The sequence below is a fragment of the Mobula birostris genome, chromosome 3, assembly GCF_030028105.1.
Source record: "Mobula birostris isolate sMobBir1 chromosome 3, sMobBir1.hap1, whole genome shotgun sequence".
NCBI classification, from domain to species: Eukaryota; Metazoa; Chordata; class Chondrichthyes; order Myliobatiformes; family Myliobatidae; genus Mobula; species Mobula birostris.
The window spans coordinates 15,822,582-15,837,477 of NC_092372.1; the positions used below are offsets into that span (position 1 = coordinate 15,822,582).

Sequence of the window (14,896 nt, forward strand, 5' to 3'; positions counted from 1 at the left end):
AAGTGTTCAATGGCTGGGATGGTTTTACCCATTTCAAATGCTGCCTTGATGGCAAGACAGTCACCTTGCCTCTTTTATACTAAGGCTATGATGTAGTCTAGCGAGTAGTCCTGTTGAAACCCAAACAAAATGTTGGTGGGGAAGTGAACCAAGTGTTGCTTGAAAGCAGCAGTCTCTGCTACTTTCTGTCATTCTCTTGATGTAGAGTCATAAAACACTACACCACAGAAACAGGCCCTTCGGTCCATCTAGTATGTGGTGAACTATTAATCTGCCTTGTGCCATTGACCCACGCCTGGACCATAGCCCTAACCCCCACCTTTCTCATTCATGTACCTATGCAAATTTCTTTTGAATGTTGAAATCGATCCCACATTAAACACCTCTGCTGGCAGCTCGTTCCACATTCGCACCAACTTCTGAGTGAATTTCTTTGCTTTGCAACAGACCTGGAGTTAATTAGCCAGATAGTATTTTCCTTGGCTGTACCTGCACAACTTTTTTCCAATTTGGAAGACACCAGTAAAGCTTTGTTTGTCACATGTGCATCAAAGCATTGAAACATACAGTGAAATGCATTCTTTGTGTCATTGACGAATATGATCTGAGCAGGAGATTCTGCAGATGCTTGAAATCCTGAGCAACACACAAAATATGTTGGAGGAACTCAGCAGGTCAGGCAGCATCTACAGAGAGATGAAACAGTTGGTGTTTTGGGTCGAGACCCTTAATCAGGACTGGGAAGGAAGGAGGAAGAAGTCAGGATGTGTTGCCATGCTTCCAGTGCCAACACAGCGTGCCCACAACTTACTAATCATGGCCCTAGCCCGTTTGTCTTTGGAATGTGGGTGGAAACTGGCGCAACTGGAGAAAATCCACAAGTTCACGGGGAGAATGTACAAATTCTACCAGACAAGCAGTTCTTTAACCTCGATGGCTCACACTGTAAAGCATTACGTCAATTGCTATGCTGGTCTGCTGCCCCTTATGCTACCTTGCCATCTATCCTGGAACATAGCTGAGGTTGATACTGAAGCATCTGCAGATGCTGGAAATCTTGAGCAATGCACGCAGAATGCTGGAGGAACTCAGCAACATCTGTGGTGGGAAATAAACAGTCAACGTTGATTCTGGAGCACTAGTTTTCAGTGCCTATAGCTGGGATGTTGTCCTATTGCATGGCCTTAGCTGTATTCAATATTTGAATTCCAATTCCCATTCCCGTTCCAACATGTCCTTGGCTTCCTATGTGCCATGATGAGGCCACTCTCAGGGTGGACGAACAATAGTTTGTATTTCATCTGGGTAGCCTCCAACCTGATGGCATGAATATCGATTTCTCCTTTCAGTAAAAAAATTCTCTCCTCCTTCCCTCTTCTTTTATTCCCCACTCTGGCCTCTTGCCTCTTCCCACCTGCCTATCACCTTCCCTGATGCCCTTCCTCCTCTCTCCTCTCCTCTCCTATCAGATTCCTTCATCTCCAGCCCTTTACCTTTTCCACCCACCCGGCTACATCTATCATCTTCTAGCTATCCTTCCCCTACCCCTCACCTTTATTCTGGTATCTTCCCCCTTCCTTTTCATTACTGAAGAAAGGTCTCAGCCCAAAACATCGCCTGTTTATTAATTTCCATAGATGTTGCCTGACCTGCTGAGTTCCTCCAGCATTTTGTGTGTGTTGCTTTGGATTTCCAGCATCTGCAGAATTCTGGTATTCAGTGTTCTTGGCAGTTTTGTGATATTACATGAAGTAAATTGAATTGGGTGAAGCTGGGCTTTTATTTATTTAGAGATTTAGTAGCAGGCCCTTCTGGCCCAGTGAACCCGTGCTACCCTCGTGATGAATTCAGCTACTAACCTGTACTGTGGATGGAAACCAGAGCACCTGGAGGAAATGCACACAGGCATGGGAAGACTGTACGAACTCCTTACAGGCTGTAGTGGAATTGGTGTGGCAATAGCATTACGCTACCATTCCTTTTGTGACAGTGAAGATCTTAGGCAAAGCTAAAAGTGATCATTTCTATTCAATGCCTCTGAGGAAAGAATTTTAAAATGTTTTTATAAAAACCTTTGTTTAAAGATTGAAGTTAACTTATTACCAAAGTACGTATATGACACCACATACGGCTATGAGATTCATTTTCTTGCAGGTATTCATAGTAGAACAAAAATACAATGGAATGGATGAAAGACTACAGACAAGGACTGACAACCAATATGCAGAAGTAGATAAACTGCAAATACAAAAAAAAAACAAATAAATAAACAAATAATTGAATGAATAATACTGAGACATGAGTTGTTGAGTGTTGAGTCCTTGAAAGTGAGTCTATAGGTTGTGGAATCAGTTCATTGTTGGGGGGGAATGAAATTATCCCTTATGGTTCAGGAGCCAGATGGTTGCAGTGTTCATAATAGTACAGAAAATATGATCGGTACATGTATTTCCCTCCATTCATTGTGCCATCAAATCCATATATTCTCTTCTGATGTGTCAATGCCTGTGCAATTAATCAGCGATTACAGTGTTTCCTCCTTGAACAGTACCCCAGTGAAGCGCTTGAGAGCAGTTACACAGGATCCTGCTGCTTCTCTGTTCATTGTGGCAGAGCTGCTTCCCGACGAACCTTTGTGGTGGCTGCACCAAGTTTCAGGGTCTTTTTCAGCACGTAATACATCTCAGAATGTGCTAATCAGCAGCGTTCACTTCCGTGCATCTCCTTACACCGGAAAACTAATAGAATTTGGGCAGCTCACAGTAGGTTCTCATTGAGTTGGTAATCTTCCAGCAGCAGTTGATGCTTGTCTCATTTTGAGAACAGCTCATGAGGCACAAGCGTTCTCTGTTTCATACCTGCTTAGGGCAAACCTTGACAAGGACTGTTGTGTTCTTTTCCAGTCATTGGCAAGCACACCGTCCACAAAAAGGTGCTTCTAGCTGAACATGGCTGCAAGTGCTTCAGCCGTGAATACTTTGGCTCTTGCAGTCACTTAAGGATAGAAACGTCCATGAGTTTAAGTTTTAGCAGTTTCTGGAGTTTACAGAGAATGATGTGAAAGATGATAAACACCCAGTGCGTGGCAGTCCTGTGGGCTGAAATGCCTTGTTAATGAAATAGGTCAGAGGGGTATGGCCAGACTGGTTCAGGTTGACTGGAATACGACCCTAACTCAAGTTACAACAGTGGCGTGCAGAAGAGCATGTCTGAATGCACAACATATCGAGTCTTGAAGTGGCTGGGCTACAGCAGCAGAAGAGCATGAACAGACACCCCGTGACCACTTTATTAGGTACAGGAGGAGTATTTTGGCTTCTGTGCTGTGAAATGCAAATCTTCCATAAGAGATCAAAGTCATTAGATGCAAATTCAAACATCTTGTAATTTGATGATTGTCTTCCCATTTCAGCTTTTTAATTCAGTTTTTATCCATCAAACTATTAAGAGATTTTGACTGTTTACCATACGTCACTAATTGCCTAGTCTGTAGTGAAGTGTTGGCAAATTTTGATTTTTCAATTTCTCCAGATTATGTATCTCCTGCCAGGGGTGGCAGTAAAGCCAGATATGTTAGGGGCATTTAAGAAACTCTTAGATGCAAACATGGTGGATAGAAAAATGGAGTCTTCACCTCACTGTGATGAGGGAAGGTTTAGAATGATCTTAAAGTACATTAAAAGGTTGGTACAACATCGTGGGTCAAAGGTTGTGCTGTAATGTTCTATGTTCTATCATTTTTACCATTATGATAACCATAAATAGAAATGTTAATTGTATGTGAATTTCTTTCATTGATCTTTTTGTGCTATTTGTGGAAGGAATGAGTGAACAGTAAACATATATAGCCTAGCTGCTTTTTTTGTCGTTTCTTGGTGATTCATCTTTCCTGTGTGCTCTACCGAAGGTCATGCTGAAATCAAAATTATTTGGCACGTCGTGGAATTGAATGCAATGTTTTGTCTTGTTCTTGTAACTGAATCCAAACACAGTGTTCCCATGTACTGAATCATAAGCCGGAATTTACAGGGATGGATTTTTTGCTTCAGTCACGTGTGACAGATTCATTGCTATGCTCTTCAGCAAAAGCCGTGTTTGTGTCCATGCAGACTGAGATTCTAGTCTTGCAAATAATTTTGTGTTCTCCAATACTGCTAGTCTAGTCCAGCCCAGGCACTGGAAGTTGGAGACCCCCAAATCTGTGAGTTTGAGTGCTGGAGATTCGAGGTCAGAGACTGTCCTGGGTTTGGAGGCCTGTCTGTGTGTGTGACTAGGTGGGAGGTTGGGAAAGGGTCTGATTTCCTGTTGTCTTGTTGCTGTTGTTACTGTTTTTGCTTGTGTTAGTTTGCTGAACATTGTGGGCATGCTAATGCTGGCAGTAGAATGTACGGTAGTACTTGGAGGTGACCTCCAGCACATCCTTGGGTTGTATTGGTTGTTAATATAAATGATGATGATGATCAAACATGAGAAAGTCTGCAGATACTGGAAATCCAAGCAACAGACGCAAAATGCTGGAGGAACTTGGCAGGCCGGGCAGCATCTTTGTGTGCGTTGATACATTTCACTGTATGTTTTGATTCACATGTGATAAATAAGTGAATGTGAATCTGGACCTGAATCTGACTTTTTTTTACAAACATTTCGCCGATCAGTTCAATGACTGTTGAGGGAACTTTATCTTGCAAAAGTACCAGATTTGTAACCTGCTTAGTTTCTTGATGTGGCTGGATGAAAGCAATGCCGATACAGGAGTAAAATAGAGGCGGTAATGAGGGCTTTGCAGTGCTGGCAATCCAGGTTCAATTCCTGCCACTGTCTGTAAGGAATTTGTATACTCTCCCCATGACCACATGGTTTTCCTCCAGGTGCTCTGGTTTCCTCCATTAGTAAAAAGATGGTTAGGGTCACTGTGTTATGGGCATCCTGTGTTGGCCGCAGAAGCGTGCCGACACTTGTGGGCTGCCCAGCTTGATCCTCACTGATTTTATTTGACATTTCATTGTATGTTTCAATGGGGAATGCTACCACCTGTAGGTTCCTCTCCAAGTCACACACAATTCTGACTTAGAAGTTCATCATTAGTCCTTTCTCATCTTTGCTTCTGAATGCTGGAACATGTACGGTATGGTAGCGTAGCAGTTAGTGCACTCACTTTACAGCGCTAGCTTGTAAGATTGAAGTTTGATTCCTTCTGCTGTCTATGAGGAATTTGAATTGTCTCCCTGTGACCACGAGGGTTTCCTCTGGGTGCTCTAGTTTCCTCCCACATTCCAAAGACATGCAGTTAGGGTTAGTGAGTTGTAGGCGACACTGGAGGGCTGCCCGGCATAATCCTCACTGATTTGAGTTGATGCGAATGATGTATTTCACCAAGCAAGGTCACTTGATTCCAAACAATTGGTTTATTGATCCATACAGAATATTTCCCTGGTGCTTCCCACTCCCTCCCCTCTCCCTTCCCCTTTTCCCAACCATGATTCCCTTCTCCCTGCCCCCTTCCCACTCTCAGTCCACAATAGGGGCCCATATCAGAATCAGGTTTATCATCACTTAGAGATGTCATGAAATTTTTTTTGTGGCAGCAGTACATCGCAATATATAAAATTATTATAGTACTGTGCAAAAGTCTTAGACATATATTTGTATGTATGTGTATATGTATGTGTGTGTGTGTATATCTGTCTATCTATCTGAATCCCTGGTGCTGAAGTATTAAGAGCAATGCCCTTTAGAACCTAGCATTAATTCAAGATTCAAGGTTGTTTAGTGGCATTTCTAGTACACAACTGTAAAGGAAAATGAAATAATTGTTACTCCTGATCTGATGCAGTGCAAAAAAATAAAGCAGTAATAAAAACACAATAAATATAAACACATAAAATAGCTTGTATATATAGATTGATTATATATATATATAAAGTGATGCTCAGTAAAGGGAGTGTCTGTACATAGTGGTTCTGATAGGAAGTGATAAAGTAGTGGTGGTGGGGGTGCAGAGGAATGGTTTACAATTGTGCTTAATCAAACAGCAAAGTGAGTTTGAGGAATTCAATCCCATTTCAATTGTATTTGATGAGTGTTCATGTGCCAAGAAAAGAATCTGAGGGTCATAGACCACAAGATTCACCAGATGCTGGACATCCAGAGCAACACACACAAAGTTATGAGGGAACTCAGCGGGTCAGGCAGCATCTATGGAAATTAATAAACAGTCAACGTTTTGGCCCAAGATGCTTAATCAGGACTGGAAAAGAAGGGGGAAAACGCCAGAATAGAAAGGTTATGGGAGGGTCTCACCCTGCGAAGGTTGACGGTTTAGCCACTTCTATAGACCTGCTAAGTTCCTGCAGCATTTTGTGTGTGTGGTGAATTAGAGTTTTCCTGTTACATTTGAAGACATTCAGTAATTATGAGCAAAATGGGTGTATGGATACATTTACATGAATGATATAAAATTGGAAGGCTATGTAGGAGGAAAGGGTTAGAATGACCTTGGAGTCGGCTAAAAGATCAATACAACATCATAGGCCGAGGGACTTGTACTGTGCTGCAATGTTCTTTGTTAAAATTTTGTTGGTAAGGTAACCTTTCTCTCAATCACATTTATATTGCATTTGTGCAGAGCTTTCACAGAAGGTTAAAGCACAGTTGGATTTCTAAGTAATTAACATGTCTGTTAAGTTTTAACTCAAGAGGTTCTGCCCTTGCTGTAAATACAGAGCTATACCCACACAAAATGCTGGAGGAACCGAAACTGCCTTTCAGCTGCCTTTACAATGACAATGAGCCGCTCTCTGCCTTTGCTTTTGCACAGTGACTGAAATATATTTTGTTCACTTGACAACTTTTGAGTATTTTGTGTGATTTATCTTTTGCTTCATCTTATTGTGTTTTTATCTTTATTGTGTTTTTTTGGGCTGCATCAGATCTGGAGTATCAATTATTTCATTCTCCTTTACACTTGTGGACTGGAAATGACATTAAACAATCCTGAATCTTGATTCTGTATGACTGGGGAGCTGTATTAACCTGTAACAGTGGGGTGGAGAATTGTGAATACTCAGCAGGTCAGGCAGCATCTATGGAGAAGATTAAGTGTCACAGTGCCTTGGGTGGAGACCCTTCATCAGTCCTATAGAAGGGTCTTGGCCCGAGGTATGGACTGCTTTTTCCTGTGTATGTTCGGTATTAGATATTATATTAGTTTTGCAACTGGCCAGATTTCATTGTAGATAAAGTTCAAAGTAAATTTATTTTCAAAGTACAAATATGTCACCATGTACAACCGTGAGATTCATTTTCTTGTGGGCATTCATACTAAGTACAAGCACAATAGAATCAATGAATAACTGCACGCAACAAAAGATGGACAAATTAACCAATGTGTAAAAGAGAACAAAATGTTCAAATACAAAAAAAATACGCTACTAATAAATGAGCAATAAATATCAAGTTGTAGAGTCCCTGAAATTGAGTCCTTATGTTGTGGGATCAGTGTTGGGATCAGTGAAGTTGAGTGATTCAGGAGCTTGATGGTCAAAGGGGAGCAACTGTTCCTGAACCTGGTGGTGTGGGTCCTGAACCCCATACCCCTCCTTCCCAATGGCAGCACGAAGAAGAGAGCATGGACTGTGCTAGGGTGTATTATGGAGTTAGGGCATATTGCTAATATTAATTTCACCAGTAACCAATTTTCAGATTTGAATGTGGATTGCAGGTCGAATTTAAAACACAGCTCAGAACAATTAGACCTTGGATGCCTGCATATGCATGAATATGGCCTAGAGTCAGTGGAGAGTAACATTCACTTTGGGTGTCTGGAGTGTAGGTATAAAGAAGGAGGTGTTTGAAAGCTATGTGTAATTCAAAGGAAGCATTGTAGATATACTGTAACTATATAATTAAATTGCTGTTACCTTTGATCTTTAGCATATGAAAATGCAAAGTAATATTGGACCAAGCAGGCCTCTTCTTCCAAGAGTGTCTCAGTATGATGCCTGTGGCTTGTTTATGCTGAATAAAACACTGATGATGGATGCTGCTTTCCTGTTACAGCGCAAGACAGCAGTTTGAGTGAGCTTATGCTTTTATTGGTGGCTCTGCTCCATAAAAGCCTACCATTGCTTAGTTAATACTGTTTAAAATGCTGTCAGTGCCCCTACTGGTAACTTGCAGCAAGGAATCAATAATGTCATTGCTGTATTGTACATCCACCATTTAGAGCTGAGTCTATTTTTGACTTCCTGTCATTATAATGTTGTTTCGCTTATCTCATCAGGAATTTCATGTGCGCATGTTAATTTGATACAGCTTTGATCACAGCTCAATTTCCTCATGACATTAATTATTTCTCTTGCGCAATCCACTTTCATTGAGAAGTTTCAACTGATGCGGAAAATGGAGTGTATTTATTGTCAGGCACCTTTTCTTTTTGAAAGTGAGTGTGTTGAAAGGTGCAATTATATCCCAAGCTGCATGCTTAATTTATCATTTCATTAATATTGAAGTACATTTTAAGCAGATCAGTGACTTCCTATCATCTGAGCTCCCATAAACTTGCATAACATGATCCAGTTTGAAAAGTTCCAAGTTTTTCTGCTGATTGTTTTTATAATACACTCAGTGGCCACTTTATTAAGTACACCCATCTCCTGCTCATTAATACAAATATCTAATCAGCCAATCATGTGGTGGCAACCCAATGCATAAAAGCATGCAGACATGGTCACAAGGTTCAGTTGTTCAGAATGAGGAAAAGGTGTAATCTAAGTGACTTTGGCTGTGGAATGATTGGTGGTGTCAGATGGGGTGGTTTTAGTGTCTCAGAAATTGCTGAACTCCTGGGATTTTCACCATAACAGTCTCTGGAGTTTACAAAGAATAGTGTGAAAAACAAAAAAAAAATCCATTGAGTGGCAGTTCTGTGGGTGAAATTGCCTTCTTAATGAGGAGAATGACCAGACTGGTTCAATCTTACAGGAAGCCGACAGTAACCCAAGTAGCTGTATGTTGCAACATTGGTGTGCAGAAGAGCAACTCAACACAGAACACATCAAACATTGAAGTGGTTGGGCTATAGCAGCAGAAGACCACAAACATACACCAGTGGCCACTCTATTCTGTACAGGAGCTACAGATAAAGTGGCCAGTTAGTGTATATCCACTTTGTTCAAACAAACACTCCTGTTTGTGATGTCAAAGAGCAATATTCAATATGTGTCGAAATTGAGATAATCTCTTGACCAAGCAAAGTTTCACAAGTGTTTACAATTGCTTTATGGTGCTGCATTTTCTTAGGGTATATAAAACAAAAGTAGTGTTTAATGTTAATGTTTACGATTGGGAACTTGAAATTGCTGGAAAACTTCAGCAGGGTATATGATCTGAAACGCTAGCTGTTTCTCTTCCCACAGATACATGCCGAGTATTTCTGGAATTTTCTGTTTTTAAAGTAAATCAAAGTACATATATGTCAATGTATGCCACCCTGAGATTGATTTTCTTGGAGGCATATTCAATAAATGTATAGAATGATAACCCTAACAAAATCAGTGAAAGACCACACCAACTTGGGCGTTCAACCAGTATCCAAAAGACAACAAACTGTGCAAATATAAAAATCTTTTTATTGATACGTAATCTTCTACAGCTAGACTTCAACAAATTGATATATATAGATATAGATATACAGTTAATAAAGCTGAAAAAAAACTTACCAAAAGAAAGAAACAATAAATAAATAAGCAGTAAATATCGGCAATGAAGTCTCCGACTATGATTTGAAATGCGTCAGGATGGAGTTTTCCTTATTTGGAGATGGCATTATGCAGTATCTCAGGCACATATAGTCAGCCACTGGTGGTGTGGAAACTGTAGTCAGGACTATGGAGGGAACTCCATAGGTAAATAGAATGGATGACAATTGATCATTAGGTGTTCATGGTCAGGGTTAACCCTTCATCTGGTCTGAAAAGTAGAGAGGAGTTAGCAAGTATAAAAAGATGGAGGGAAGAGGTGGAACAAGAGCTGGCATACGATAGGTGGACCCTACTGAGGAAGGTCAAAAATGCACAGAAGAGTCTTAGATTTAAGATAACAAAACAAAAATCCTGGCTTTGGCAGTACTAGCCATATTCCCACATTTAAAGAATCTTGTAGTGGCCATGCGTCTGTTCTCTATCTGCATTGTATTTTGTGTTGTCAAATTTTAGTATGGTAAATAGTCATGTGAATAGTGGCGGGGGTGGGGAATGTGGTAAAAGCAAAGGGAATAAGTTAACTATTTGTGTTTTGTTCAGGACAGTTTGGAGCTGGGGGCTGGCTGCAGTCGTATCTTTTTTAACTGCTTAGTTATGCTTATTTAAGCTTATTGCCATGGCACTCAAGGCAACCAATAGGAAACAGATGCTGCATACTTCAAACGGGCCAATCAGTGATCGACACAGTAGAAGTGGCTTTTGACTGACAAGTAAACCAACCCTGGCATGTCAATTGCTCACTATAACATCAGTCTTCCTCTTCTAACAACACTTTGAAGGGAAGGGGGGCTAATATGATGTAATCGAGGCCTTCTGTGGGATCATCCCCTTCTCCCTTATTACCAGATAACCTTCGATCACTGACTGAATTGTTGGAAGTTCCATTTGCTCAACTCCTTAATGCCTTAGTGTCAGCAGGGACTCAGCTTGTGCCAGAGGATTGTGAGTCCAAGTTCCATTTTAGCAACTTGAGTTTATGGAGTTCCTGTGCTGTAATGACTGTAGCAGAGAAGCAGGCCCTTTGGCCCATCTAATCCATGCTACAATGTTATTCTACCTAGTCCTTTCGACCTGGACTTGGACTATAGCCCTCCATATCCCTCTCATCCATGTACCTATCCAAATGTTGAAATCAAATCCATATCCACCACGTCCAGTGGCAGCTGGTTTATACTTTCACCACCCTACTGAGTGAAGAAATTCCCCCCATGGTCCCCTTAAATATTTCACCCTTGACCTATGACTTTGAGTCATAGTCTCACCCAATCACAGTGGAAAAAGCATTTTTGCATTTACCCTATCAGTACCATTCATAATTTGTATTTCAATATCATCATCATCAAATGCCTCCGTAAGGGCTTTCTTTTTTTTATGTCACTGCATAGTCTAATTAAAATGGCTTCTTTGTTATGTTATAATTGAAAGGGCTTCTTTGTTATGTTAACTGCTGAGAAAGTCCTTCCCGCTAGCAGTCTGTTTTGGATTATCGATAAGAGGACGAATGAACCAATTGCAATAGTTGTTATACTTTTGGTGTGTCTGAAGATATTGTATGCGTGGGGTTTTGGTGCAGAAGGCGGGAGAGAGAGAGACAGAGGATGGACCAGGTGCTGTGAGTCCGTTAATGGGGTCGGACCCCGAGCTGGGCGTTCGATGAGGAGAACAGATGGAGACGGACTCGTGTGGAGCGTCTGGTCGACCACCGTTGTTGGTCCCAGGCGGCTGGTCGAAGGCGTCTAAGGGGTCACAGGGTGAAGAAGAAGGGTCCTGAGCTCCAACTGTTTGTGCACGAAGAGATTGAACTTTGATAAGTGTGGCGCCTTTGATTTTCCTTTTATTTTTTATTGTCTATTAATTATATAGTTCCAATAATATCCATAAACTGTAAATCATTTAATCGTATCTGGTGTATTGTCTGTTTATTTGGGCGGGGTGGGGTACATCACACAGCATCCACACAAACTAATTACCCAGTTTGGTGGGGCCGAGGGCTGTTTCCCTAGACGACAGCGAGCCGAGCGACCCCAAGGCTGGCCGGGGGGAGCTACACCTCTTACACTGCTGGCATTTAGGGCAGCAATGAAAGTCCTCTATCTCTCTCTGTTCTTGGCTGTCTTCTCTATTGTGCCCCAGGTGTGGTTTAGGGTCCTCTTTTTTTGCCTCTATTGTACGATGCTAAGTTGTCTTTGGTCTCTCGTGTTTCCTCCTCTCTTCAGAAGTCCAGTGAAGTGCTGTCTTGATGACAGAGTTGGTCTTTCTTCTCATCACATGCCCAGTCTATCTGCATCGTTTCCTCATGATGATTGTGGCCATATACTCTTGATGACACTGAAGGAGTAGGGTGTACTTCGAGATATTTCTTAGTCAAAAAATAGGGCCAAGGGGTTCATGGTGTGGAATGATGACAGCTTGGCGAGGTTGTTTTCTGTCATACACCGGCATTCTGACCCGTGCAAGAGTGTGGACAGAACACAGTTCTGGTACAGCTTCAATTTGGTATGCACACTATACTTGTTCGATCTCCATATGCTGCTCATTGATCTGAAGATGTTTCTGGCTTTGCTGAGTCTGGACTAGATGTCGTCCTTGGTCCCACCATTGATACCACTCATAATTTGTACACCAATGTCAAATCTTCCCCATATTCTCCTACGCTTCAGGGAGGATAGTACTAACCTATTCAGTCTTTCTATATAACTGAGACTGTCAAGTCTTGGCAACCTCGTAAATTTTCTATATACTCTTTCAATCTTATTGATATCTGACCAAACTGCACACAGTACTCCGAATGAGGCCTGATTAATGGAGTTTTAGGTGAAATGTTAAACAGAGACCCACCTCTTTCCTTGGTATAAATTTATGAGACCCTTTTATGTTTTTATTGGAATGGCCTTGTGAATTTTCCCCAGTAAGTCAAATAATATTATTGTCCCAATCAAAGCCCTTAAGTACTGTATGTCAGAGGTAGTTTCTTTTTACAGTGCATTTATTGTCTACGTATAATTGTCCCTGAACCAGGAAGGCAGTTTCTTAGAGATACAGCACAATAACAGGACCTTCTAGCCCCACGAGCCTGTGCCGCCCAATTACACCCATGTGACCTATTAACCCGTATGTCTTTGTGGAATGTGGGAGGAGACCCACGTAGTCATGGGGAGAATGTACAAACTCCTTACGGACAGCAGTGGGAACTGAAGCCAGGTCACTGGCACTGTAATAGCATTATGCTAATCACTACGCTATCATGCTGCCCCAGTGCTGAGTTAGTCACGTCAGGAGGCAGACCAGATAACATATCATAAACACGGGATACTACAGTTGCTGGAAATCCAAATTACAAATGACATATTTACTTCCGTGAAGGATTTTAGTGAGGCCAAAGGTTTTTTACTACAATCTAATGGTTTAATGGTTGCGGTGCTCTGTCGGTTGGCATCGACCATGGATGTTGTGTCCCAGTTATCTATGTGATACTCAAACCAGGGCAGTACAATATGGAGAGAAAGCTGTTGCCCATGAAGCAGGCTCCCCCTCTCCACGCAGTTGATGAATCCAAAGGAATGGCAAAAACTGATACAGTAGGTACCGGCAGCGTTGCACTGAACTGTAGGACTGCCTTTGGGACACCAGCTCCGGATTTTCGTCAGGTTTACTTCTGAAGCATCCTGATGGCGTATAGCTGCAAGACAGCAGAGGTTTGAGATGAGAGAATGGGCCTTCAGAAGCCATTTTCGTAAGGACTGGCACAAGTAATTTTTTTTGAAAAAAATGAACTGTAAGGATTTGATTATTGAGGAGCCATTTGTGATAAAGGAATGTTATGTAAATAGTAGCTTGTCATTGTAGGTTTCGAGATGAGCAAGAAATTCTTGGCTGAACAAGAAGGTTTAGGGGTTTGTATGAAACTGTTGCTTAGTAGGGATGTGTTAAGCACATATAAAGTTAGCACAACGCTTTACTGGTGACTTTGGTTCAATTCCTGTCGCTGTCTGTAAGGAGTTTGTACATTCTCGATGTGACTGGGTGGGTTTCCTTCCACAGTCCAAAGATGTACTGGTTGGTAGGTGAATTGGTCATTGAAAATTGTCCTGCGATTAGGCTAGGATATTGGGGGTTGCTAGGCAGCACTGCTCACAGGGCCTATTCTGTGCTGTATCGCTAAATTAAAAATAAACTAAATTTTTAAAAATCATATATAATAAAGAATATTTTACAGTTGTGGGAATTTCTGATTTTGTGTGAAATCTGTAGCACTGTATAGAAGAATGGGTGAATTTAATCCTTTCATGACAAATGTCTTCAGGTTGATAGACATTGTTGTTCAGTTAGATATGCCACAAATGTTGCCTTTGGTCGTGGAATATAGCAGCTCAGTGATTCCTTTTTTAATAAAGTAGAATTTTTAACAACTCTCATCAGATACCTTGGGATGTTTCTCTTTTTACCAAAAATGATGTAAAAATAAGGAGCAACACACAAAATACTGGAGGAACTCGGCAGTTCAGGCAGCAACTATGGAGAGGGAAAACTTGGGCTGAGACCCTTCATCAGAGTTGGAAAAGAAGAGGGACCAAGCCTGAATAAGAAGGTGGGAGAAGGGAAGGGGTATAAGCTGACAGGAAATGGGTAGCAGGAGAGATGTAGCAAGGAGCTGTGGGGTGATAGGTGGAAGAGTTTAAAAGGCTGAAGAAGGAATCTGATAGGATAGGAGAGTGGACCACCCTGGGAGAAAGGGGGGGAGGTGGGGCTCCAGAGGGAGGTGATGTGCAGGTGAGAAGAAGAGAAGGGGTGAGAGAGGAACCAGAATGGGGAATGGAGAAAGAGAAGAGGGAGGAGGGAGAATTTCAAAGTTCGAAGTCCAAGGTAACTTTTAATATCGGAGTATGTACACGTCACTACATACAACTGTGAGGTGTTATTTTCCTGTCGGCATACTTAGCAAGTCTATAGAGTAGTAACTATAACAGGATTGATGAAAGATCAAGTAGAGCATAGTAAACAACAAACTCTGAAAATGCTAATATAAATAAATAGCAATTAATAATGAGAGCATGAATTAATAAGATAAAGAGTAGTTATCCCCTTTTGTTCAAGAGCCTGATGGTTGAGGAGTAGTAACTGTTCTTGAACCTGGT

General features: G+C 41.4%; 1 protein-coding gene across 12 annotated transcripts in view; it reads left to right on the top strand.

Moving 5' to 3' along the window:
* The window catches only part of znf532 (zinc finger protein 532), a 177,346-nt gene that overhangs the window by 82,653 nt on the left and 79,797 nt on the right, over positions 1 to 14,896 (top strand). The window contains exon 1 of one of the 12 annotated variants that reach the window (XM_072252268.1): positions 4,092 to 4,201. The exons of 8 other annotated variants lie outside the window; for them this stretch is intronic. Coding sequence is in view for 1 of the 4 variants with exons in the window: in XM_072252261.1 (XP_072108362.1) it covers positions 13,464 to 13,494 (31 nt within the window). In the remaining 3 variants the exon portion in view is untranslated. 3 more of the 12 variants (XM_072252267.1, XM_072252272.1, XM_072252261.1) reach the window with 3 other exon arrangements.